Source organism: Bos indicus, chromosome 2 (assembly GCF_029378745.1).
Source record: "Bos indicus isolate NIAB-ARS_2022 breed Sahiwal x Tharparkar chromosome 2, NIAB-ARS_B.indTharparkar_mat_pri_1.0, whole genome shotgun sequence".
NCBI lineage: Eukaryota > Metazoa > Chordata > Mammalia > Artiodactyla > Bovidae > Bos > Bos indicus.
The window spans coordinates 100,933,058-100,959,473 of record NC_091761.1 but is presented as its reverse complement, the minus strand read 5'-3'; the positions used below and the strand labels follow the sequence as shown (position 1 = coordinate 100,959,473).

General features: G+C 36.2%; 1 protein-coding gene across 14 annotated transcripts in view; it reads left to right on the top strand.

Annotated features, from left to right (window-relative positions):
* The window catches only part of IKZF2 (IKAROS family zinc finger 2), a 292,694-nt gene that overhangs the window by 176,760 nt on the left and 89,518 nt on the right, over positions 1-26,416 (top strand). For 13 of the 14 annotated variants that reach the window (XM_070771706.1, XM_070771662.1, XM_070771690.1 and 10 more), the window contains one exon: positions 1,296-26,416. This exon is cut by the window's right edge and continues 12,697 nt beyond it. In XM_070771706.1, the coding sequence (XP_070627807.1) occupies positions 1,296-2,020 (725 nt within the window). In that variant the 3' untranslated portion in view covers positions 2,021-26,416. The remainder of the gene's footprint in view (positions 1-1,295) is intronic. The other variant, XM_070771634.1, reaches the window with a different exon arrangement.

The window sequence follows — 26,416 nt, the reverse complement described above, 5'->3', positions numbered from 1 at the left end:
GTGGGCTACAGTCCATGGGGTCACACAGAGTTGGACACTACTGAGTAGTGACTAAGCACAGCACAGCTTAACTTTTAAACTCTTGACACTGTAATATCTTAATTGTATGCTATGAAATAATTACTCATATTTTTTTTCAATTTTCATTACTCTGATCATTACCTTCCTCTCATCTGGGAGACCTTCCTTCAAACCTGAAATAATACTAGCCACATAAAAGTATTTTTCCAGAATACAATTCTATGGATCAGTGTACATGTTAGTCAAAGTAAGCATTAGTAGGAGAACACACTGATTTAATGGCAGAATTTTTAAAAGATAAAATACTGTGTCCAAAGCTGGCAATATTTGAAGGAGAAAAACCTAAACTATTATTTTATGCACCAACCCTTTAATTGGTTAAGCTTAGATATTATGTTGATATACAATATTGAAGTAAAATTAAATTAGTTGAAGTAAATGTTAAAAAGTAAAACTACAAATCTCTCTCAGTCAAGAAAATATATAGAGAAACTAACAGTGGGTGTTCATATAGTAATAACGTATGTGTTTAAATAAGAAAGGGGTGATGCAAAAATGAATGATTATCCATTTCAAGAAGCAAAACAATGAAACAACCATTTTCAAGTTTATAATAAGTAAGTGCTTTGGGAAATACCCTATTTTTATATAGCCCTAAATTTCATTCAGTTTATCAATTAAACCGTTAAAAGTATTTTAATTGTGGCATTTAAAATTTTTCCAGAATGACATATATTTGGTCTATAATCTTTCTCTAACATAGCAGCTAAATCAACCAAATTAACCATACACGATAGTGAGATAACACAGGTGTTATAACCGTATCACTCTCGTTTTTATGATCTTTGAGGCTTGGTCACTGATGTTTAAAATATGCAAAAACAAGGAAATCTCTGACTATTTTTACCTGGTATTTCTTCTTTCTTCTACAGTTTCTGAGCTCTAGACAAGTGGAAACTTTGATAGAGAATGAAAATAAGATAACACACACTCAATCATACCTTTCAGGCGAGATGAATTTTCATGATGGCATTAGAACAAGTGCAAATGACTTGTGACATTTTTATTACTAATCCTCTCTGTAGGTTAAGAGTATTTGTGAGTCTCAGCAGAATTAAAGAGCCTAAATACTTGATCTAAAGAATGATACACCATATTATGGAAAATGAAAGTGATTAGTTAATTTTGTACGTATATATCCTTAGTCAAGCTATTCATTGTGTTGTATTCTTTTTTTCCCCCCCTTTTTCCTTTTCTCCCCCTCTTCCATTCAGGAGAAAAGATCATGCGATTCAGCTACCCAGACATTCACTTTGATATGAACTTAACATATGAGAAGGAGGCTGAGCTGATGCAGTCTCATATGATGGACCAAGCCATCAACAATGCAATCACCTACCTTGGAGCTGAGGCCCTTCACCCACTGATGCAGCACCCGCCAAGCACAATCGCTGAGGTGGCCCCGGTTATAAGCTCAGCTTATTCTCAGGTCTATCATCCAAATAGGATAGAAAGACCCATTAGCAGGGAAACCTCCGATAGTCATGAAAACAACATGGATGGCCCTATCTCTCTCATCAGACCAAAGAGTCGACCCCAGGAAAGAGAGGCCTCTCCCAGCAATAGCTGCCTAGATTCTACTGACTCAGAAAGCAGCCATGATGACCACCAGTCTTACCAAGGAAACCCTGCCTTAAATCCCAAGAGGAAACAAAGCCCAGCTTACATGAAGGAGGATGTCAAGGCTTTGGATACCACCAAGGCTCCTAAGGGCTCACTGAAGGACATCTACAAGGTCTTCAATGGAGAAGGTGAACAGATTAGAGCCTTCAAGTGTGAGCACTGCCGAGTCCTTTTCCTAGACCATGTCATGTACACCATTCACATGGGTTGCCATGGCTACCGGGACCCACTGGAATGCAACATCTGTGGCTACAGAAGCCAGGACCGTTATGAGTTTTCATCACACATTGTTCGAGGGGAGCACACATTCCACTAGGCCTTTTCATTCCAAAGGGGACCCCTATGAAGTAACGAACTGCACATGAAGAAATACTGCACTTACAATCCCACCTTCCTCAGATGTTGACATACCTTTTTTTTTATTTTTAAATATTGTTACTGTCGTTAATTCTTATTTTGTGGACGCAGTGTCATTTGCTCTGCCTGATTACAATAAGGAAGAAACGGAAGAGAGAAGAGACAGGGGACATTGTTCCTTAACAGCTTGACTTGTTTATTGTGTGGGAATTTAAGAGCAGTTCATTTCTGCCATGCATAGATATAAGGTATATCATGCTTTGAGAAAAAAAAAATCACTTGATTCATAAAGATTCATCTAAGGATTCTAATTTGCCACTGATGTTCAGGATTGTGCAAAGGCAGGAAAGATTAGCATTTTCTGGGTTGGACTTTCACAGTTTTAAATAGGATAAGTAATTTTATTGGTCAAAGAAGAATTTGTTTCAAAATGTAAATTGTTTTCCTTTTCCTCTAGAGATCATGGAACACACACACGTTATTTTCCATGATAACTCCTTGGATGAGTAGTTGTTGTGGGTTCTATGTTTACTTCCCCTGTGGAATTTATAATACGGTATGTTGTACCCTGTACCATATAGAAAAACTTATAAACTACAGGTAGTTAAGGACAGCTACAATACATCTGAGGTCCTATGATCTTATTTTTCTAAACTTAAGCACTGTTTTTCCATAGTTTTGATGACTTGCATTTTATAGACACCCTGGCAGCCTTACTTTGAACACCTTTAACAAATAGTGTTTTTATCTAGTTTTCAGAATAACATATGGTCTAAGAGTGGCTAAGAGGCATTCAGTAGTTTTCAGAAGGGACCTCTGCTTTTCTTAAATTTGTTTGGGAAGTTTTCTTTTACAGCTGTAATGTGATGGCAGCATAGTATACGTATTCCTTTCTAAAAAGTATGCTTACGATTGTCACTTTATCAGCATTTAATCAGTGTTAACCAGTCAGCAGAAAAATATCAATATAATTAGGCTAACAGTAGGGGGGAAAAACCCACTCAGAAATCCCTTTTCTGGTATTTCTCTTTTCACTAGTTTTATTTTTCAAGCTTTGACCCCCCAGTGTTTTGTCCATAGTCTGTTCATCTTTTATTCTTCTGGTGGAAAGTCTTAAAAATCTTGCTGTAGGCTATTTCTTTCAAAATCTCCTCAGAGCAGTTGCTAATTTGACCCAAGTATGGTAACTTGAACCACATAAGGTTATGAAACTAGGGCTATTTATTCTAGTATTTCTTCAATAATAATATTTACAACTTTTGGTACAAGGAAAAAGCAACTTCTTTGTAACCGGTGCATTATAGATAAAACAGAAGCTTATTTTTACCATTCTTGGAGTCTAGAATGCAACCGAACCTCCAAGCTAAAGTGTTCAGGTCCACACTTTTCTGTCTCGAAAACATGAAACTATTAATATATATAAGCTCTTATGAATCTCAGTCCCTTACTAAAGAATTTTTCTTCTTTTAATTCATGTATACGTTGGCATATTTCATGGACAGATTTTAATTTCATTTATATGGGTGTTCTGTTTTTTCTTTGCAGTTTAACAGCATTAGAGGGGAGGAACTGAGTGAAATTGATTAAATTCATGTGTGGGGGGCCCACTTGGAGGGAGAATTCGCTGCTTGTGTTTAGAGAGGACAGGCCTGACCACGACTGGATTGTCTGATAACCATTTCTGCATGTTAAAATTACATTAAGCAGTAAGTGATAACTGCTCTAAAAAAATCATTCAGTGGGATGTTGAAACTGTTTTTTAGTGCAGAATGATGTGAGAATTAGCAACACTAGAGAACTATGATGGATAAGCAGGTCTGGCCCCAATAATGTTCATCACCCATTTTCAGTTTGCCATTCACTTGTGTAATCAACGTCTAAGCACTGACACCGCTAGAGCTAGGCAAAAAATGGTTACAACTCAGCTCTCTTTCACTCGCCCTCTGTGGCAATTATTTTTGGAGAAATACCCAAACTATTCCTTTACATCTAAGAGAAAGCACCAAATCGGAGATGTGAAATGTTTTAAATAGAATGTCAACTGTCACTTTTTTTCCTGCATGCTCGGGTGCATTACCACATTGTGAACATACAATGTATTATTCATAGGTGAAGCATGTCTTTGAGACATACCCCATCTATCCCAACCCCACATATATAATTGGAATTTCGTTTTTTTTCCTTTTGGAGGGAGGTAAATAATTTAAGGTTAGTGATTTTGTGTTTTACTGTAATTTAAGGAAACATTTGGATGGCAGTCAATATGTTCATAATTTTGGCTATGTGTGAACTTCTGCTGGCATCATCTATGAGTTTTTTTCCTGCTTACTAATTTTTTTTCAGTATATGAACAATCATGTGCCTACCTGCCCAGGGATGTAACTGAATTCAGTGGACCTACAGAATTGTAGAATTACCCCCTGAGGACAGTACTAATGGCACTCTCCCTTTCTGATTCCATCTTTTTGAAAATCTTTTTTCAAAACGTTTCCACCACTGGATTACTTGTACTTTCTGAGCTTCATAGGAGAAACAACTAGGGATAAAGATGGCTTAGGGTGTAGCAGGGGCAAATGAGGACAAGGTCACTTCCAATGTGTAGGTTAGATAGAATTTTTGTGGACACAGTGCTTTCTGGGAAACTCTGGATGGCTATATTTGCATGCTTCTTCACAAAAGGAAATATGCAAGATGGTTGCACCTAAAAATAAATATGAGGGGCAGACACCAAGTAAATCAAGTTTTACATAACAGTTATATGCTCAGCTTATTTAGGTGAGATTTCACATTAGAGTATTTGAGGGGCATGAAAATGGGTTAGTCTCTGATTTTCCAGTTTGGCAAAAATGCATCATGTTGTTTTGCCCTAATTTTGCCCAGAATTTTATATCCAGCTCATGTTAAAAGATATGTATTGCCTCTCTCTAAAAGTGGTCAATCACTTTTTTAAAGCCATTCTAATCTGGCTTTTTACAATAGTGAAAGTGACCAATAAGCAAATTGGAAGAGATTTCAAGTTGTTGAAACATTCTGTTGTGAATCTTCTGGAGGGACAAAATGGGAGAATGAGAGACTAGGATTCCCATCCGGCTGCAAGGAGGGACTGTATCCCCTACAGACGTACAAGCTGCTGTGTGCGTGCATCGCAGTATACATACACATTCTTTTAAAGAAAATTCATGAATTAATCAGGTGTGTTACAGGAGCCTATAGAGAGTTAAAATTATGATTAATACCTGAGCAACTTAATAGGTTTACTTTATCAGACTGTATAGAGAAATATTAAAGTTACTAGTCTATCTTTAGGAGTGGTCACAACTATTCAACTTAAACCTTGAGTCTTTACTATGTACTTCCAGAACAAATCAAAACAGTGAATCAAAAAAAAACTGTTAAGCTGATTTCACATAACCTCTAAAGTGAAAGAAACACAAATTACTCTTAAATAGGAAGAGTTTTCAACTTTTACTTGTTGGCAAATGGAGAAAGGCAAGAATGTTTTAGTGAGCTCGGTATTGTTTTTATTTATGGGTTCTGTGTTTCAGTCTTAGACGTCACAAAACCATGAAGTTTTTATGATATTTTATAAATGTTTGACAGAAATTACATCAGTGAAGGCATTTCGATGAAAATGATGTTTTACTTTGTTATCTTTAAACTGATTCCTTAAAGTGAATGGAAAAAGAACAGAGAAGTCTGCAAAAATACAAATAAAAAACTCTACGCTCCTGATTTCAAGACAGAACTTAGATTATAGGAGGTATTGGCTATGTTATTTTTTAATTTTGAATTATTCATTTTACAGAAAGGGATAAGTTACAATTTTTGATCATTTTTCATTCTATTTTATAGATTATTTCAGTAAATATTGTCTGTATGAAAATTATTCTAAAACAGAAAATTCCCCAGAGGCAAAAGAAGAAAAGAGTAGGGGGTGAAATTGAAGTTTATATATACAAAAGTTATCTTAGAAATGTTTTTAAACCTCCAGTTTCTGCAAAATAATTAAAATATACAGTAACTGGTCTTAAGATCCTGAATTTAATGTATCAAATACTTATAAAATTTATTTATGTTTGTGCCTTTTTAAAATGCATTGAGTGTTGGCTAGCTGTTTAGTTCTACAACACTTGTATTATGCATTTTTAAAAATCACTTAAAATTACTATATAATTCATCTTTGTGTTCTTAGGTCAAAACCATTAGAGGAATTTCCCATACAGAGACTTTCAGCTCATCTGCTTAAAGTAAAAGAAAGCTTTGAAACCAGATGTTGCTATCTTTTTAGTTTGATAGTATTTCTGAACACCATTACAAGATTATGCGGGTAGTATATGAGGTGGAGGGAAATTGTAGCTGTGAATTGCATTATGGTATGGTATGTATTTTTGTTTTGTTTTTAAGGAAGAATAAGTTCTAGTATCAAACAAGGCTTTATTAGTGGAATTTTGAATCAATAAAATACAGTATTGTTTTGGAATTTCACCTATAGTCTAGTGTTCTACTAGTCTTAGAACATCCTCTTCTAACCTGTTAATGTTGTGTGGAATGATGTAAAGAAGCAGGCCATTAATTCTCCTTGAACAAAACAGAATTGAAGAGTCATATCATATCGCTATTCTCCAAAGCATAATCTCAAATGATTTCCTACCATGGTTGTGTATTACTTGCAAGGGATGTGTTAGAGTATGACAGCTTTTAAAAAAAAATGAGCTGCTTGTTATTCAAAGCAAATGTCATATGACCAAGAAGCTGTGATATGCTAGTGTTTCTTTTTATCATAGTGTATTGCTAGGCCAAATAATGACACCTAGAATATTTTTACATTTATTGCAGAAACCTAAAATTTTGGAATTTCCATAAGGTTTTTTATGTAACATTATATTTCTAGCTTTTTAGTTTTCTCTTGCTGTACTGTAAGTTTGTGGGTATTTTTCACACACACTCTTTGAAAATAAGTTCCTAATTCTGTTTATGGGGTTTTTCTCCCATAACATTGCATTTGTATATTTTCTGTATAAATTTATTGTGAATTAACCTGTATCCCATACAGAGTGGTACGTGAATGACTAGTTTTCTAAGATGTCCTTTTTGTGAATAAAATATAAAATTTAGAGGCCCTCTGCTAAGCCACATAAAGTACAGCATAAAACTTCTTATAGGTTTCGATAAGCCAGTTTGCAGTTAATCTGGCCCTTTAAATTACCTCAAGTGACACACAGTAAGAAAAGCTTCTTCAATGGGTGGAGGTCACTGATTCCCCAACTATGCACTTACCAGGATTCTACTTAATTTACTGGAAATGGATTTTTTTTTTTTTCATGAATACACTGTAACAAGGGAAAGACTCTGGGTTTTGTTTTTTGTTATTCTTTTGTGTTTTTGTTTTTTTTTAAGTAGTTCAGTTTCTGAAACTGTGATAAAACATTTTGACTTGTCAAGTATACTCTTGGATGTTGAACATAAATCACGTCCCCTTGTGTGTATCGAAGTTCTTTGTGATCTCTTAAATTTTGCCTGCTTTCACCACCTCCTTTCTTTTTTCTGTCCATGTTCCCTCCATCATTGTCTCTGCCTCTCTTTCCCCCTACTAGTTTGAGGATTAGGTCAAGTTTTTATTTCCAGTTCATAGGTCTCTTAAGTCTTAATTTTTTGTGTATGATTTTTGTTGGCTGTATAATCTGCTGACATATTTTTATATTCAAGTGTAGTTTTCTATTTTTTTAAAAAGTAGTTGAATTAAAATGAGTAAGGTATATAACCCTTGTGTTACTTTCACTTTCAAATATTGGGCATCTAAAATATGACTTCAGAAATTATGTAATCATAAGAACATGATATGTTTCCTTCCTTTCTTGCTGGATTTTATGTTCTGATTTGGTTGTTCTCCTAAAATGCGTGTTATGAGAGATTAAACAATTTTTTTGCAAGAATTTAGAAAGATGTTAAAAATCTAAAGCAAAAAGTCTTAACTATCTCCCAGCTGGGAGAAAATGCTTTAACATTACTATAATAATATTCCAGGTTTGGAGTGGGTTCTCCAGGCTCCCCATTTGCTCTTAATAGTTGAACCTTTTAGACCATGTGTTATTTGCAGTCCCAGAGCGATTGCTTCTGCTACTTAGTTTAAAAGATGTTTTTCTTTACTTTCTGTACAAGTGCAATACTTTCCTTGAAGTCTTAAAAACGATGGTTATTTTTTTTATTCTTTCTTTAGTTAAAAACAAAAAGAAACCCTTGAAAATTATGGTATGTTAAAGGACACAACAAGCAAAAAGAAAAACACACCACAGTCAAAAGATTAGAGAATGTGGAAACCACTGGTCTAATCTCATGGTATCTTTATTTAGACTAAATTTTTGTTGAAATTAGTAATCTTTAGCCTGAGAAATGTATCCTAAAGTTGAAATTCTTAGAGACTGAATTTTTTTTCTTAGACCGTTGTCCAGTGTTTTAAATTAAGAACCTAATATTTTTTTCTATTTCTCTTTTCTCCTTTGGAAATGAACTTTAAAATAAAAGTAAAGCACTTAGCTCAATTTTAAACACTTATCACCTATTGGAGAAAATTTTTAAGAAATATTTGGAGCACTCCTGTTTTCATACAACTTAAGTAAGAGATATTTTTCATATCCTACGTATTTATATGTAGCATTCTGATTTTCTTTTTTTATATCTGTGTCCCTGTAGTAAAACTGCTGTAATGTAAATACATATTTTGATTAAAAAGATAACATTTCTTTGGCATTTTTTTAAAAGGCAGTTACTGCATTTGTACAGTATATGTCTTGGCCATTTTAGAATTTTTTTTTCTTTAACAATACCAAAGGTAATTAGACTACTTTAAAAACTAATTGCTTAGACAGTTTCTAGGATATTTTAAGTTTTAGAAGCGAAAAGAAAAGATAGGTCAAACCAGTAAACCTCATTTTTTTTCAAACTAATAATTTGGGAAAATAAAAACTATTGTTTAAAAAAGATATATATATATATATAAATATATATGTAAAATTAAAATTCCAGACCTTGTATGTCAGGTTTGCTCAGTGTAATGTAGTTTTTTTAAGGCTCAAATACCATACCTCAGAAAATGAGGTTTACTATGGAAATACTGAAACAGTCTTTGCAGTTGTGTGACAAGTCACCCTGCTATACACCAATTTGGAGACCTCCACTAACAGTTCTATCACTGCAGACTAAAATGTGGGACTTGTATTTCATTTGTTTTTAATGCACACACATACATGTTCTGTGCATGTATGTGGGTATTGTGTATACGTGTATGAGTGTTGTAATATGCATGTGTGAGTGTGTGTTTGTATGTGAGTACAACTAAAGAAGCTGCAGAAACTTTGTAATACTTTGTGAAAAGGATTATATTATAAAGGTTTGTACTGTCTGAGTGCACAGCTACTGGAATAAATTTAGGGAATCTCAGGAACAAGCATATAATTTGTCCAAGATTTATTTCTTCTCAGAAGTGTAAGTGCAGTTTTTAATTCTGTATATTATTTAATATTTTACCAATAAAATAAACTTCTGACATAAAAAGTTTGCTATAAAAACTTTCTGGTGAAAATTCTGTACACAAGCACATTGTTCAAATACAGAAAACTCTTGAATCCTATTAGGCTTTAGTTATCACTGCCATTGTATGTATGTGTCACACTACCTGACCCTGAGAAGTGGATGCATGAAATCAGAAACCTCCATCACTACTGTGTAGTCTACTAGAGCAGAAAACAGAATAACCTACGGTTGGTTAAGGATGACATCTCTCTTCTCTTCAGGCAGATTTCATATATATCTGATTTTACCCTTACAACAAATCTTAAAATTATGTATGTCAGAGCCTATCCCCTATTTATAGAAGAAAAAAGTAAGCCCTGAGGGAAGAAAGCTGTGACTTGCTCCAGAGGACAGGGTGAATTACACAGGCAGTCCAAGTAATGGTCAATCACCATATTCAAAACCAGCTTTTCTTAGGAGTCAGACCAAGAAATCAAGGATTAAGTCATAAAGATTGTTCAGTCACATTGGCAAACATGGGTTGTCTGTTCTGCTTCATGTTTTACCACCATTGCATGAGTCATAATTGCTTCAGATTTTACAAATATGTTTTAACACAAGAAGTTTGTTGTTACAAATGTCCCCATAACTGGAAATGTAAAAGAGCACATATGATTATAAGATCATTTTATTGAGCTTTAGCTATCATTTATCCCCCACGCCATGTTAAAGTCTACCATCACATTTGAAATGGCTATTAAAATTTTCCTTCAGAAGTATTAGAATTTTATGGATATTTATCACATTCCCCAAAAATTTCACTTTCACATGCCACAGAGAAGGAAAACTACAAATGAAATATTATTTCATTGACCAACCTTTCGTCCAAAATACTAATTTTTAGAAAAAAAGATGAATTTAATAAATTACTCCCAGTGTTAACTTTATGAAGAATTCCTTCAAGATCAGCCAGAAATGTTAGATTCTCCTATAGTATTGACAAAAGCAAAATGAAAAAATTTTAAGCCTGCCATTTGTTCTTGGTTTTTCTATTGCAGTAGCATCAGAGAAAGGATAAATAATTGAAATCTTGATATGCTTGTAAGGCTTTTTATCAACATGCTCAAGCCCAATGGTGCAAGCCATCTGGTGAAAGAGGTTCATTTTTAGCATTTTAGCAACTCTGACTCTTGCTATTAGGGAGTACTAAGATGGATCCATGAAACATTCAACAAAACCTCATGTTTTGTTAATAGCCCTCATGACAGTTTCCCATGTGATTTTTTTTTTTTTTAACTTCTCTCTGGAGATAACCAACAACGATAATTACTGGTAAAACTGAATTTTGCTCCCCTTCTGTGGTTTGACACAAAACTTGAGGGAGATGCTTCCATAAACTAGCCTATCAGGCAGAGGAGGAATTAACAAACAGGATAATGTGCCCATAATTCCATATTAAAATAGAGAAAGTGAAAGGAGATCCCAGAAAATAGATACATGCTCAGTCTGAGAAAAACAGTCTTTTTCTTTTTACTGCTGCTCTTTCATCCTAAAATATGTCTTCGATCAGACCAACTGCTTCTAACTTGACGTTTTGTCAGGCACAGGACAAATCCCTCAAAACAGTAAAAACATTTACTGCCCATATTGGTGTTGAGTTGTTTGTTCTAGAAGCCCTTAAAACAGCTGTATGAGCCTGATCATCTGACCCGTTGGAACATATGCAAAGAAGCAAGATTTTTAAATGCACAGGAAGAACCAAAGATAGCAATGAAGTAAGGTAAGGGTGTATGTTTGGGGCTCTTCTGGTCCTTAGGTAAGCCTGTCACTAAAGAAACAGTAGTTACGCAGCATAGTCATGGTGCCTGAGCTAATGGAAATTGGGATCAGAATCAGGTTGTCTCCACTGGGAGGGTTTTATGAAATCCCTTGATGGGGAAGGAGGAGAATTTAACCAAGAGGGAATGGGAATAAAGCCCCTGTTATCTCAATGGCCTGGCCATGTATTGGTTCTGGTTTGGTGGATATAAAAGCTGAAGAGATGGCGACCGTCACAGCTTTTGCAAATGATATGGGAGAGTTTCTAACTCTAATATTATACATTCAGAAATCAGAATGGGGAGACCTGGGCTATTTGGCTGTTAGAGCAGTCAAAGTGGACGTGCTTCTTGGAAGAGGAATATCCCAGTGTAGGGAGTAAGTGGCCTTTTTTTCCCTTCACTCCCTGTTTTTTCTCATTATGTCACATAGTTCATCTACATCTCTTTCCAGCTTCTTTCTCACCTCGCTCATCTGTGTCCACAACCCCCTCCTTATCTGTGTCTACACCAACCTTTTTTCTCTTTCCCTACTTGTCTCAAATAACCTGTTGTACCATTTGATACCTGTTCTTCATCCTGTCACAATTCTAATTAATCTGAAGTACACTTTTATTTATTTATTTTATTTTTTTACAATCACTTTTTAAAATCACTTTTAATATGAATAATTTAGTGCAAAGAGAATATGAGTTTTAACTGTGCCTTTAAAAAAATACTTTAAAAATTAGCACAATTGTAAATGGCTTTATCTAGTTTACTCTCAAAATTATCATGGAAAGTGTCATCTACCTGATATTTTATTAATAATTAAATAGGTTCAGGTTAGTTGTGATTTTGTTCATAAATACCCCCAATACGTGAAAAAGCTAAAACTACTCCAGCTATACTTAGTCCAGGGTTTCATTTCCAAAAGAGCTTTGTTCAGCATTTGATTGATAAATCCCATTTAATCCTGTTTAATAAACAGGAACCATAAATTTACAGTCTGAATGTTTGTGTCCCCCCTAAAATTCGTAAGTTGAAATCCTAATTGCAGTTTGATGGTTTTAGGAGGTGGGGCCTTTGGGAGGTGATTAGGTCATGAGAGTAGAACCTCATGAAGGATTAATTCCCTTAAAAAAGAGGCCTCCCAGAGCCCCTTATTCCATTCAACACAGCAAGAAGTCACCAGCTATGAACCAGGAAGAGAGCCTTCACCAGAATGGGAACAAACTGTTTCCTTGATCTTGGACTTCCAGAATTGTGAGAAATGTCTATTGTACTATAAGCTGCACAGTCTGTGGTATTTTCTTATATGAGCCCAAATGGACAAGGACGGAAAATATTACAAGGTAGTGGTAACAAAAAATAATGTTTCAACAGACATACTTTATAAGTAATGTTTTGCTAATTGTGATATTTAAACAGAATGATTCCAGATAAAACTCCTTGACACAGTCAGGAAGGCTAAGAAACAGCATTAAGTAACAGGGCAAAAATAATTGGAATTAAAATTTTTCTGCAGAAACTTTAAGGATGGATCAATTATCCTAAACATGGTCTTCTGAAGACTACTTTCATACTTGATTTTTGAAAGTGTAGACTTTCGCTTATTTACCAATTTCCTCCATAATTAATGGCATTCTTTGCCTGTTTCTAAATCACACTATCCATATCCCCATACTTATTTTCCTTCCTTATTGCAGAATTTAATTTCTAGTATTCACACTTTGTTTTCCAACTCTTTTGTATCTAAAAAAAAAAAAAAAAAACCTTGAGCTAACTTGTCATGAGTAATAGGAAGATATTTGTACTGGAAGCACTGGCCATGATATCCAAGTGTTTGCAATGAAAAGTTGTCACTTTATGGTATCTTTCAAAACTCAGTGAGTGGCCTGGACATTGTGCTTATTCTTGCCAGGTGCTAAAATCTATCCACTAAGTTTTAACATCATTAATTCTGTAGCATAAGGGAGTTGCCAAGATTCAACCCAGTTTCAACTCTAGCGATCATGAAGTGAGTGATACATTTATGATAAAATCCAACTTCATGTTGTGTATCTTCAGGATTCAGACATGTACAACCACCTGGAATTTCTTGGCTTTGACCTGACAAGTTCCCCAGTCTTCAGGGATGGTTGCTGTAGTTACGCCGACCATCATGTTCTCTTGTCTTCTATGATGTAAGTAATTAACCCGATATTTTGGCCTTCAAACAGTCTATCCTTTGTCTCCCCACCCCACCCCACCTCCTTTCTTGTTTTATTTATTTGCATCAGATTGTAACATGCATATATATTACTATCATCTGATAATACTCAAGGGAAAAAATAAATAACTGGGACAGTCAATGAGTCAGGTTTTCCCAAACTCTTAGCCAAATTACTTTGTAGCCATCCTAACAAATGGTAGAGGTTGGCTATAACCAATGTATAACACTAATACATTTTCCAAGTTACAAGTATAAGCCCGGAGTCTTCTGCCTTCTTCTTTAATGTTCTGACAGGTCTGATTATAGCTAAGAATGTGATCACTTGAACACATAATAAGCAGGAGAAAAATTCTGCTTCAGGCATATGTAAAGGGACAACATTTATTTGCCAAGAAGAATTTGAGTAGCTTTCTCAGGCCTTTGAGATATGAAGTGAGCTATTGCTTAATTCTTTTGAATTTGCACTGTGTTATTCATATATACTTTTTTTAAATTGAAATTCTAAAATGGGCACATGATATTATATAATTAAACTATAGTATACTGAAAACCATTCTCTGCCTTAATTATAAAACTGGTTTTGGCTTTTTAAAAATTATCAAATATCCTGAGATACCTGCCACCATATTAAATATGGTATTGTTCATCATTAGTAACATGCTCCTTTGTACTACATTTTGAACTCCTCTTAATTTATCCTGGTTATAGTTTCTAAACTATAAAAAACTTAACATGGAAGAATTTGATATTGTGTGGTGATTTTGAAGCCATGCAAAAAATTTGCTAACATATCATTGTATGAGTGTAGATTATCTTCATGGTGTAGGTTTTTTAAGATGAATTATGTTAGATATGCTTGGAAGAGTGATTTTAAATTCCTGTATGTGACTCAGAAAACATGGTACAATAATCCCAGTTTAAAAAAAAAATCCTCCCCAAATGACCAAGTTAATGGAGGGTATGTGTTTTCTTTTGTATGATCATGTGGCTCATATTGTGCTTCCATGATGGCTCAGATGTTAAAGAATCCACCTGCAATGCAGGAGACCCAGTTTTAATCCCTGGGCCAGGAAGATCCCCTGGAGAAGGGAATGGCTACACATTTCAGTATTCTTGCCTGAAGTCAGTATGCCTTGCCAGCCACATTTCCAAAATGTGTGTAACCCAACTATAATTATTAGTCACCACATAAAGGTTGATAAGTAGCTTTGGGCAATGCTAGTGTTCCATGGTAACCTGGCATGTCTAAGCATTAGGGATGGTGATCTCTCAGCCTTCTGCTTTTGGATAGCAAATGTCACCTGTAATAATACACCAGTACAGGGGTAAGGGGCCAACTAGTATAGTTTGTTCACTTGTTACATTTTAAGTCTGTAAACTCTGGTTTCTATTGATCTACTGTTTGTTCTTTATTTCTCTGTAGGCTGGGTTATAAATAACCCTTGTATTTCTCAGAAGCAAAGACTTTTTCAACTTTTCTCGTTTTTAAGTAAGAGTTACTTTCACTTTTTCGAACCCGTGTAAATTACAGGTGCAATAGTCTAGAATGGGAAAAGAGCTTTAACTTCTAAAATTTGTTTTGGTCTGTGAGATCTAAATTCATCCCATTTGCCCAGCTATTATGCCCGAACTACATAATAAAACTAATCTGGAGAAACAAGGACAGTGACATCATTGGCCATCTGAATGACCGTAAACATGAATGACCTATCCCACTGCATTTATCACTGTATGAAACAGGCCTAATTGATATGTAGTAATACCTAATTCATGACACAGCAAGGCCTTTTGATGTTTTACTACAAGTAAAGTTAGGCTGCATATGGGTCTAAGTCCTTGATCATTTTATTAATATTAAACATGGAATATTTAGAAGACATAGTTATGGAATCATGTACACCTTTCAAAACCTAGATTTAAAAACCTGATTCTGTCAAGGTGGAGGAAGTAAATTATTATCATTTGAAGATGTAAGGTTTTTTTTGTTTGTTTGTTTTTCTTTTGAGAACCCTGAAGAAATTACTTGGTAAATACTTCTAGAAGAACAAAAACAAGTATGAAACAACATATTTTCATATGAACAACATATTTTCATTCTACAATTCTGACTCAGTGAATGTTACTTATTCTGGGATTCTTGGCAATACCACTTGTGTCCTTGGGGAAATTTAAGCAAATGTCTACAGAATTAGCCTTTAGGATGAAGCTTTAAGAAGACAGAATGTGTAGATGCTTTTTTTTAAATTAATTTATTTTTTATTGAAGGATAATTGCTTTATAGAATTTTGCTGTTTTCTGTCTGTGTCTAACATTAGAATCTACTTGGAAAGTTTGAGGAGACTATAAGCTCTATCCCTTTCTATACCATCTTTTTCTTTTGTGCATGTTTGGTTCCTGTTACAGTATTCACTAGTAAGATCAACTAAAAGTTAAGGGATTAGAATGCCTACTGCAGGCAAGCCACTTTGCTAAGTACTATAGGGAGTTTCCTCGTGGCTCGGGGGTAAAGAATCCTCCTGCAAGGCAGGAGCCGCAGGAGATGCAGGTTCGATTCCTGGGTCAGGAAAATCTCCTGGAGGAGGGCATGGCAACCCACTCTAGTATTCTTGCTTGGAGAATCCCCATGGACAGCAGAGCCTGGCAGGCTGCAGTCCATAAGGTCCCAAAGAGTCAGACATGACTGAAGCGACTTAGCATGCATAAGGATTTCATTCTTTTTTCAATACTTCCAATATGTCAGATTGTGTGCTTAAGGCATAATATTGAATATGACACACACTGTGTATGCAAAGAAATTATCTTACAGGGAAGAGCAGTTAGGAATAAAACAGGATGTGTGTTAGTCGCTCAGTCATGCCCAGTCATGGGTTCTTTGCGACCCCATGGACTGCAGCCCACCAGGCTTCTCTGTCCGTAAAATTCTCCAGGCAAGAATACTGGAGTGGGTTGCGACTCCCTTCTCCAGGGGATCTTCCAACACAGGGATCAAACTCAGGTCTCCTGCATTGTAGATAGCTTTTTTTTATTTTACTGACTGAGCCACCAGGGATAGTTATTACTCTAAATGTAAAAGGAAAATGCTGTGAAAATAAGTAGAAGGGAAACCTAATTTAGCACTGGAGTGGGACAAATAAAAATAAAAGCAATCCAGTAGAAGTGACATCTAAGCTGAGTCCAAAAGGATAAACAGAAGTGGGGTTCAAGATGGGGAACACATGTATACCCGTGGCGGATTCATGTTCATGTATGGCAAAACCAATACAATATTGTAAAGTAATTAGCCTCCAATTAAAATAAATGAATTTAAATTAAAAAAAAATTTTATAAAAACCCAGATTCCAAAAAAAAGAAAGCAGTCCTTCTTACAAAAAAAAAAAAAAAAAGAGAAGTAAATTTAATGCATGTGGAAAAGTGAGAGGAAAGGGGACTCTATGCAGAGGGAAGACATTTACAAACTCCTGGAGAGAAGGGTGGAGAGAAACCAACAGACAGGTAGACAAGATGGAGAGGACTAAGGAGAATCAGAAAGAGAATAAAAGTGAACAGTAACCTTCAGGAGCGTATTGCCTTACATTTTCAGTAAGTCATCTGATGAAAGAAAGAAAGAGAAAGTTGCTCAGTCATGTCTGACTCTTTGCAACCCCATGGACTATACAGTCCATGGAATTCTCCAGGCCATAATACTGCAGTGGGTAGCCTTTCCCTTCTCCAGGGGATCTTCCAGTCAGACCCAGAAATAGAACCAGGGTCTCCTGCATTGCAGGAGGATTCTTTACCAATTGAGCTATCAGGGAAGCCCAGTCAATCCTAAAGGAAATCAGTCCTGAATATTCATTGGAAGGACTGATGCTGAAGCTGAAACTCCAATACTTTGGCCACCTAATGCAAAGAACTGACTCATTGGAAAAGACTCTGATGCTGGGAAAGATTGAAGACAGGAGGAGAAGGGGATGACAGAGAATGAAATGGTTGGATGGCATCACCAACTCAATGGACATGAGTTTGAGTAAGTTCCGGGAGTTGTTGGTGGACAGGGAAGCCTGGCATGTTGCAGTCCATGGGATCGCAAAGAGTCAGACACGACTGAGCAACCGAACTGAACTGAATCTTCAGGAAATTGCATGCTCAATATGGCTAGAGTATAGGTTGAGAATAGAGACATAGCAAGAGATAAAACTGGAGAGGTGAGTAGAGTTATTTTTTAGGGCTTTTGTTTTTGTTTTAATTCAAGGAATTTGAAATTATACCAAGGGAAATAAGAACTAGTGAAGATTCTATTGGGGAGTGACATGGTTAGATTTGCAAAGTTTCTTGGGCTTTAATATGAGACTATGTTGGAGGGATGCCAGGCAGAAAGTAGACGCTGCTCTAGTAAATCCTGGAAAAATGTAATGGTGACTGATGCTAAGGGAGTGGGCCGGAAATGGACAGATGTGCTTCGACTCCAAAGATATTTAAAAACTAGAAGTGTGGGATCAGTAATTGGTTGTATGTAGGTGCTAAAGAAGAGGGTTAAATTGAGGATGATAGCCTAGTTTCTGAGTCAGAAAAGTAAGTACCTGGCGGTGACTTTGTTGTTGTTGTTTAGTTGCTAAGTCATGTCCAGCTCTTTGCGACCGCATGGACTGCATCACACCAGGCTTCCCTGTCCTTCACTATCTCCCAGAGTTTGCGCGAACTCCTGTTCATTGAGTGTGTGATGCTATCCAACCGTCTCATCCTCTATTACCCCTTCCTTTATTAAAGGATTAAAATCACAGTGGGGAGAAACAGATTTTAGGGGTGGAAAGATGAGGAATATATTGAACAAGTTGAGGTTGAAATACCGATGTGACATCCAAGTGGAGATGTCTAGTAGGAAATCAAAGATACTAGTTAAATATCAGGAGAGAGATCTAAGCTTAAGTTCATATAAACCCCACTTGATACTTCACATAATATAACATATAAAGTATATGTTGTGTATACTATATATATACACATTCACACACACACACTCATGCACACACGTGCATACACACACACCATATATATGGTAACATGAAACCACAGGGTGGATGAGATCATCTAGAGAAAGTGTACAGTGAAAAAGCATCCCTTGTGGCTCAGTCAGTAAAGAACCCGTCTGCAGTGCAGGAGACCTGGATTCAATCCCTGGGTTGGGAAGATCCCCTGGAGAAGGAAATGACAACCCAACCCCTTCCAGTTGTCATTCCAGAGGAGTTCCTGCCACAGTCCTCTGTCCATGGGGTCACAAGAGTTTGATATGACAGCAACTAAATTACCACCACCACCACAAAGTCAAACTCAAGGGATTAAAGTGTAGGAAGAGGTTTATCAAGGAATGCATAAAACATAGAAGGAATGAGATGTACAGAAATGACTATAAATAAAATCTGTGACAAAGAATCAAAATGCAGGTCCTGGGGAAATGTGTTGGGGCCAGGAATAGCCTCATAGAAAAGGTGGGATTTAAGAGAGGTTTTGAAAATTCTGTTGGGAACTTCTCAGAAAGATAACTAAAAAGGTTGAAATTGTACAACAAAAAAATTCTAAGGGAAATATTCCTCAATTTTCAGTTCCTCTGAATTTGAATGTGTCTAGGAGAAACAGAGCAGAACCAAAGACCTCAAACAGGCGCGGACACAGACACCACTTGGCCAGAGAGTGAATCCCCATGTACTTCAACTGGGGTGGTGTGTGGTATCCAGTCATGTGTGTCTCCTCTCATGAAGGTTTCAACAGTTTTTTGTTTTTCTTTGTGATATATGCAATAGACTACCATTTAGGTGGTTTTTTTTTTTTTTTACTAAATGTGGCTTATATGTGTTAAAAAAAAGAAGGTGTATGTTTGCACTTAGATGATAATACATCGACCATGTATTATCATCTCATTTTGAGCTAGATATTTCATCTTAATTTACAGAGACAGAAACAGGAATCCTCACCATGAGGCTTCGGTGAATTTATTTATATAAGTCTTTTTTCTCCAATACCAGCTAATCACACGACTGGGAACTGGGGTTTCATCACAGTCAGATGATGTTCAAGGTCACACTAAGGCAGGATGTACAGTTATAGAACAACCCTATAGCCCAACACAGCTTTTAGATGATCTCTTTTACTTAAATAGGCTTCTCTGGGACCACTTTTTAACCACATTCTATTACTGGTCTTCTGGTAACCTGCCTGCCTTGCAGTAAAATTAACTAAGTTTTCCCATTTATTATCATATAAATCTTTAGCTAGGCACACATATATAAATTAAGGGATGCATAAATTATATGATGCCTGATATTATTTTTTTGCAAGCTATGTAGGAAGACACGTACAAATGTAATATGGAAAGAATTTCACATCATAAAAAATGGATACATTATTTAAAATCTGTTATACTAACAGAGAACATCTTCTATGATACCTTATAAGAGGTCTCAAAATATATTAAATGTGTGTATATTATAAAAATTAATAAAGTTAATTATGGGCATCAACGTTTCACCTGAAATAGAAAGTTTATGAGAGTACTTCTAGAGAGTACTTCTAAACCCGTTCATGACTTGGTGATTATGATGTATCATAGTGCTGTGCAATAGAAATGCAATATGTGCCACAAATACAAGTTTCATATGTTGATATAAAATTTTTCTAGTAGCCACATTTAAAATATACAAGTGAAATTAATCTTGATAGCATTTGTTATTTATTCCAACATACCTAATATTAGCACATGAAAACTTATAAAATATTTTCCCGTCTTTATTTTTCATGGCCTTTGCAATCTAGTTTGTATTTTACATTTATAATCCATCTCAGTTTGGACTAGACATGTTTCAACAGCCACATTTCCAAGGACTCAGTAGCAGATATTTGATCTATCCTAATGGATAAACTCAACTATATAAATAATCCTGCATTGTAATAATGAACGCAGTTACCTTTTACTAAGTTATATAAAAGTCACTGTGGCGATATCCATGTTTTTCTTCTTTCATCCGCAAAACAACTGTATGACGTAGATGCTGTTGTCCACCTCATTTTCTAGTTGGAGTGACAAGAGACGTAAAAGAGTTTAATGAATTGCCTAAACCTATGGCATTAACAAGTGATGATCTGGCCATACAAATATGAAGATAAACTATATCGAGATAATATTTATAATTATTTTATTTTTTATGTAATTTTGTATTTTTAATTTTCATTGAAGATAGCCAATTTTATTTTAGGGGAAGGAAATTTGTGGTAAGGTAATTGAAATAAATTGATAGTTGGAAAGTGAGCAACCACTGACCACACCCACCTTGCTTGTGGATTAGGAATTTATAAATAATACAGAAAAATAAAAGAGATTATGTTACAGAGATAATGATATTGAAGACATTCAGCACAGTATATACATCTTTGCTGAACAAAACTAAAAATGAGTAGCAGTAGAAAAGATAGTAGTATATTCTGGATGTGTTTTAAATCAGATTATGAAAGAATTTGTGGTGAAACACAAACTGTTGTTGAACTGCTACATTATTAAATATACTGAGAGTAAATCAGCTATAAAAGTGTTTAGAAAACTGGAGAATTGATTTTATGTCTGAATTTTTATAAAAATATGAAGCTATGATTTTGACAACTAAGAAATTTTACATTAGACATGATGTCTGCATAACTAAGATGAGTATTGGGCATGTCTGATTTGGACAAAGTCAAAAGTAGATATAAGAGTCAGTGTTCTGGAGTGGGAGGTGGGAGAATCTCTAACATAGACAGTGCGCCTTTCTTGCTTGCTTGTGCAGAGCTTCTCTACTGACTGCAGCACAGCAATGGTGCTTTCTTCACTCTAGTCATCATCCACGTTTGCCTTTTTAAATTTGTGCCAGTTCCTTCTAAAACACTGACTTTTCAGCCTGCAAATTAGATCTTTTTTCCCAAACCCTAAGCTATTTTTTTCCTATCATCCAAGATACCACTTGAGATCAATCTACTCCAGAAGACTTCCCAAACCACATAGGGGAAATAACAGTATCCCCCATGGAGAGAAACAATGGAATGGATAATTTATACAAATGTTCTCATTCCATGGGTTAAGTAATGCCATAGGATATACCTATATCCTTGGGTCTGATTTGCTCTATATAATCTTTCCCACCTCAATTTCCACATTCCTCTAATTTAGACCACATACTCCACCTTATTGCTCAAGTTTGTATCATTTTTCCTTGGCATTCATCATCTGCACTTCCTCCTTGCTATTCACCTATGCATCTATGAAAGAATTAAGCAAAGAGAATATTAATATTCACAAATAGCTGGCAAGTAACAAAAATTGATCGAGGCCAGGAAATGCTTTACTTCTATTCCTGGAAGAGGTTTTAACTTACTAGGTGGTTAAAGGAGACAGAGTTGAAATAGAAAATGAGCTTTGGGGTACATGGACCAAGGAGACCCCAAGATTTATTTGCCTTGTAATATTACTTACACTATCTTTCTGGCTCAGGTTCTTCATCGAAAGTGATTACAAGTATATGTACATGGCAGAGCTATTTATTTATTTTTCTTGGAAATATTATATGTGCCATTTATATACTAAACATGACATAAGAATAATTTCCTGACTACAAGAGGTATGCAATAGATTAAAGGAAAATAGAAACAAAATGTTAGCAAGAATATTTAAAAGAGACAGGTTGAAAGTGGATGTCAAGTACAGTGGAGGCAGGAAAAGGGAAGTTATACATTTTACTTTGGAAGATGGAAAGATAAGTCAGGGAAGTCAGTCTATAAATTAAGATGTTGACACTTGAGCTATGCTGGAGGAAAGACAGGCTATGAAGAGTAGGTATTCCACCTATTTATGAATAGTCAGCCCTTCAGCAAATATTTATTATGTGGCCAGCACAAGGTGGTGAACACATCACGGTGGAAAAAAAAAAAAGAGGTGGTTTGTTTCTAAGATATGCACGCTTCTCCTGTCCTCACAATCCATACAGTCAATGTGAAGAGAGAAAACTGTGTTAACAGAGCACTCTTGACAGACCTCCACTTAACTGACTTGGCTAACTAATACTATCAATTGCCTTTGCAAAACAAACTGATTAATACTATGAGTTCAGTGAAAGCTCTCAGCTAGTAGGCTATGCTCCAGAAAGCCTACACGCTTCTCTCACTGGTTGAACTGCATGCTTGCCAAGAATGAGTTGTGTTTATGCCCAAACTATTTATGACAGTTGATTTATTATTGTAACCATGTAATATAATTAAACACTGCTTACATAATTCAGTGAAATAGACTTTAAAATGAAAGAGTTGTTTCTTTGAAAATTCAGTTGAGTATTTTGGAAAGACTCAGTAAAAAGAAATGATTAAAAACATTTCTATCAAAATCAGGTAAAGGATGGAAAGCAGAAAAGACTCAAAGGAAAAAAAAATCCAGAAAATTTTGCATTCAGACTTGGTTGGCAAAGTCTTTAACTTTTTACTCTATTTTAAGTCATCACTACACTTTGAGTAAGGTGGAACTAGAACTTACACATAGTGTACTGTGGTAAAGAAAAATGATGGCTAACATACTCATCAGTCAACATACTCATCTTCAAATCAAAACTCATAGCCCTATATCAGAAAACTGGTGAGTGATTGTGCATTTACAGTACTAGGCCAAAAAATTAATGTGTATAGATGGCACTTTATAGTTCCCCAATTTGAATCTAATTATTAGCAGTCATACACAATGAAAACTTTTAGTGAAGAAATGTGATATAGTGATATGGAAAGTACTGGGAGCTTAGAAATCTATAGTAGAAGGACATAATCAATCCTAGAGAACCTGAGCTCTGGAGTAGGAATAAGCCAGGCAACCAGGCAAAGGAAGAGAGCAGGTAAGGAGAGGATCCTATGCAGATAAAATCAGAGACAATGCAGATAAAATCAGAGACAAAAAATCAACAACAACAACAAAAAAGATATGAGGAACTGAAAAACCTTCAGTGTAGCTGGACTATATGGTGTGAGAATGAACAAGGCAAGTAATCTGGGCTGGAAGGAGGGGCCAGATCCAAGTCTTGAAGCCTTATCAATCATGTTAAATCTTTGAACTTTATCTTGAAGGGTTTTAAGTTATGAGGGTTATATTATCAGATTTGAATTGGGGTCCAATAACTGGTTGAGGATTGAGGATAATCAGTTAGTGAGCAGCAGAGTTGGAGGAAGAAGATAAATTAATCTAAGTAAGAAAAGATGGAAGCTTGGATTAAGGTGTAGCAGTGGATTTGGAGATGTGTGGTGGGGTTTAGAGAAATTAATGAGGTATAATCAAGATATGATAACTGGTTGAAATGTATGTTTCATAAAAGAGTATCAGAGATCAAGTATAGATTCTCCTAGATTTCTGGCTTAGAAATTTGGTGGAAGATTCCACTTATAGAAGTGTGCAACTTGAATGAGCATACAGTTGGTTTGGGAGGGTGAGGGAAATAATGAAGTCCTTCTGGAGACACTGTGCACAATTATGTTACTTATAAGACCATCAAGTGGGAAAGTCCTATGAGCAACTGAGTATATAGAGTTCAGGAAAGAGGTAATGCTTAAAAGGAAAAAAAAAAAGATTTGTTAATATTTGCATACAGATGGTAACTGAAACTACAAAGCATAAAGAGGATCTCCCAAAGACAGTAGAATATTAAGAAAAAACAAAAAAATAAAACTGCATAGGAAAGAATCCTGGGGAAGAATATTGAAGTATGGGTAGGAAAAGAAAAAGAACCCAAAATGCAGTTAATAAAGGAGGCGCCAAAGAATCAGGAGGAAGGGGAGTGTTCCAAGTGTCCGTCACTTTTGAGTGAAGATCCCCAGTGGACTTAGTAACACATAGGTCATGAGCTCCCAGGATGAAAGTCACCATCAAGGGAGTATCTGGAGCCTCAGGCAGACTACAGTGGGATGACAAGTGAGGGGAAGAGGAAGAAAAGGAGATGAGAATGCCATTATTTTGCTGTTTCAATAGTCATATACAAGGTGAAGTATAGAAAGGGAAAAGCCTGAAGAAGGTAAACAGGGCCAGGTCTGAAGGGCCTTGTGTGCCAAACCAAAGGAAGTTGTATTCTACACCAGAGAAAATGCGTAACATTTGTCAAGTCTACATAATAGAAACTAGCTCACTTTGACAATAAAGAGGAAGATGGGATTAGTGTAGGGTAAGAAAACTGGGAAAGGAAACTGGTTAACACAAAACTTTCGACAATGATGCAGTTGCACACAGATGTGCTATAAGCAGTTTGCTACTGAAAATCTAGTACTCAAATTTGTATCAGACTGAAATAAATGGGAGCAGATTTAAGTCACCCTCTTTAGTAGCACCACTCCTGACTGGTTCCAAATAGGAAAAGGAGTTCGTCAAGGCTGTATACTGTCACCCTGTTTATTTAACTTATATGCAGAGTACATCATGAGAAATGCTGGACTGGAAGAAACACAAGCTGGAATCAAGATTGCCGGGAGAAATATCAATAACCTCAGATATGCAGATGACACCCTTATGGCAGAAAGTGAAGAGGAACTCAAAAGCCTCTTGATGAAAGTGAAGGTGGAAAGTGAAAAAGTTGGCTTAAAGCTCAACATTCAGAAAACAAAGATCATGGCATCCGGTCCCACCACTTCATGGGAAATAGATGGGGAAACAGTGGAAACAGTGTCAGACTTTATTTTTCTGGGCTGCAAAATCACTGCAGATGGTAACTGCAGCCATGAAATTAAAAGACGCTTACTCCTTGGAAGGAAAGTTATGACCAACCTAGATAGCATATTCAAAAGCAGAGACATTACTTTGCCAACAAAGGTCCAGCTAGTCAAGGCTATGGTTTTTCCAGTGGTCATGTATGGATATGAGAGTTGGACTGTGAAGAAGGATGAATGCCGAAGAATTGATGCTTTTGAACTGTGGTATTGGAGAAGACTCTTGAGAGTCCCTTGGACTGCAAGGAGATCCAACCAGTCCATTCTGGAGGAGATCAGCCCTGGGATTTCTTTGGAAGGAATGATGCTAAAGCTGAAACTCCAGTACTTTGGCCACCTCATGCCAAGAGTTGACTCATTGGAAAAGACTGATGCTGGGAGGGATTGGGGGCAGGAGGAGAAGGGGACGACAGAGGCTAAGATGACTGGATGGCATCACTGACTCGATGGATGTGAGTCTGGGTGAACTCCGGGAGTTGGTGATGGACAGGGAGGCCTGGCGTGCTGCGATTCATGGGGTCACAAAGAGTCGGACACGACTGAGCGACTGATCTGATCTCTGAACTATTATTCTAGTACGTTTCTCATGGCACGGGAAAGAAAGGAGTAGAGTTATAGCCGACACTTCTAGAATTATATTTGACTGCATTTGAGGGAATGAATCATATGAACATCACCCCTTGTTGATGTCAGGACAAAATGGAGAGGACCACTGAGTTAGAGAAAATTGCAATCACTGAGGTAGACATGAGAGAAGAGAGAGAAGTCTCAGTCGTGTCTGACTCTTTGCAACCCCGTGGACTGTACCGTACCAGGCTTCTACGTCCATGGGATTTTCCAGGCAAGAGTACTGGAGTGGGTTGCCATTTCCTTCTCTAGGGGATCTTCCTGACCCAGGGATTGAACCCAGGTCTTCGGCATTGCAGACAGACACTTTACATGACTAGATCCTAATTAGGCATTGTCAGTAGTGATGGTAGAGAGAGGATTGTAGGAGTGAAGTTAGAGTTAGAAACAAGATTTAGAAACCAACTGAATGTGAGAGTGTTAGTAGAAGGGGAATCTGGAGACTTTTCCTCTGCTGGGCCTCGGTTCTTGGTAAGGACAAAGA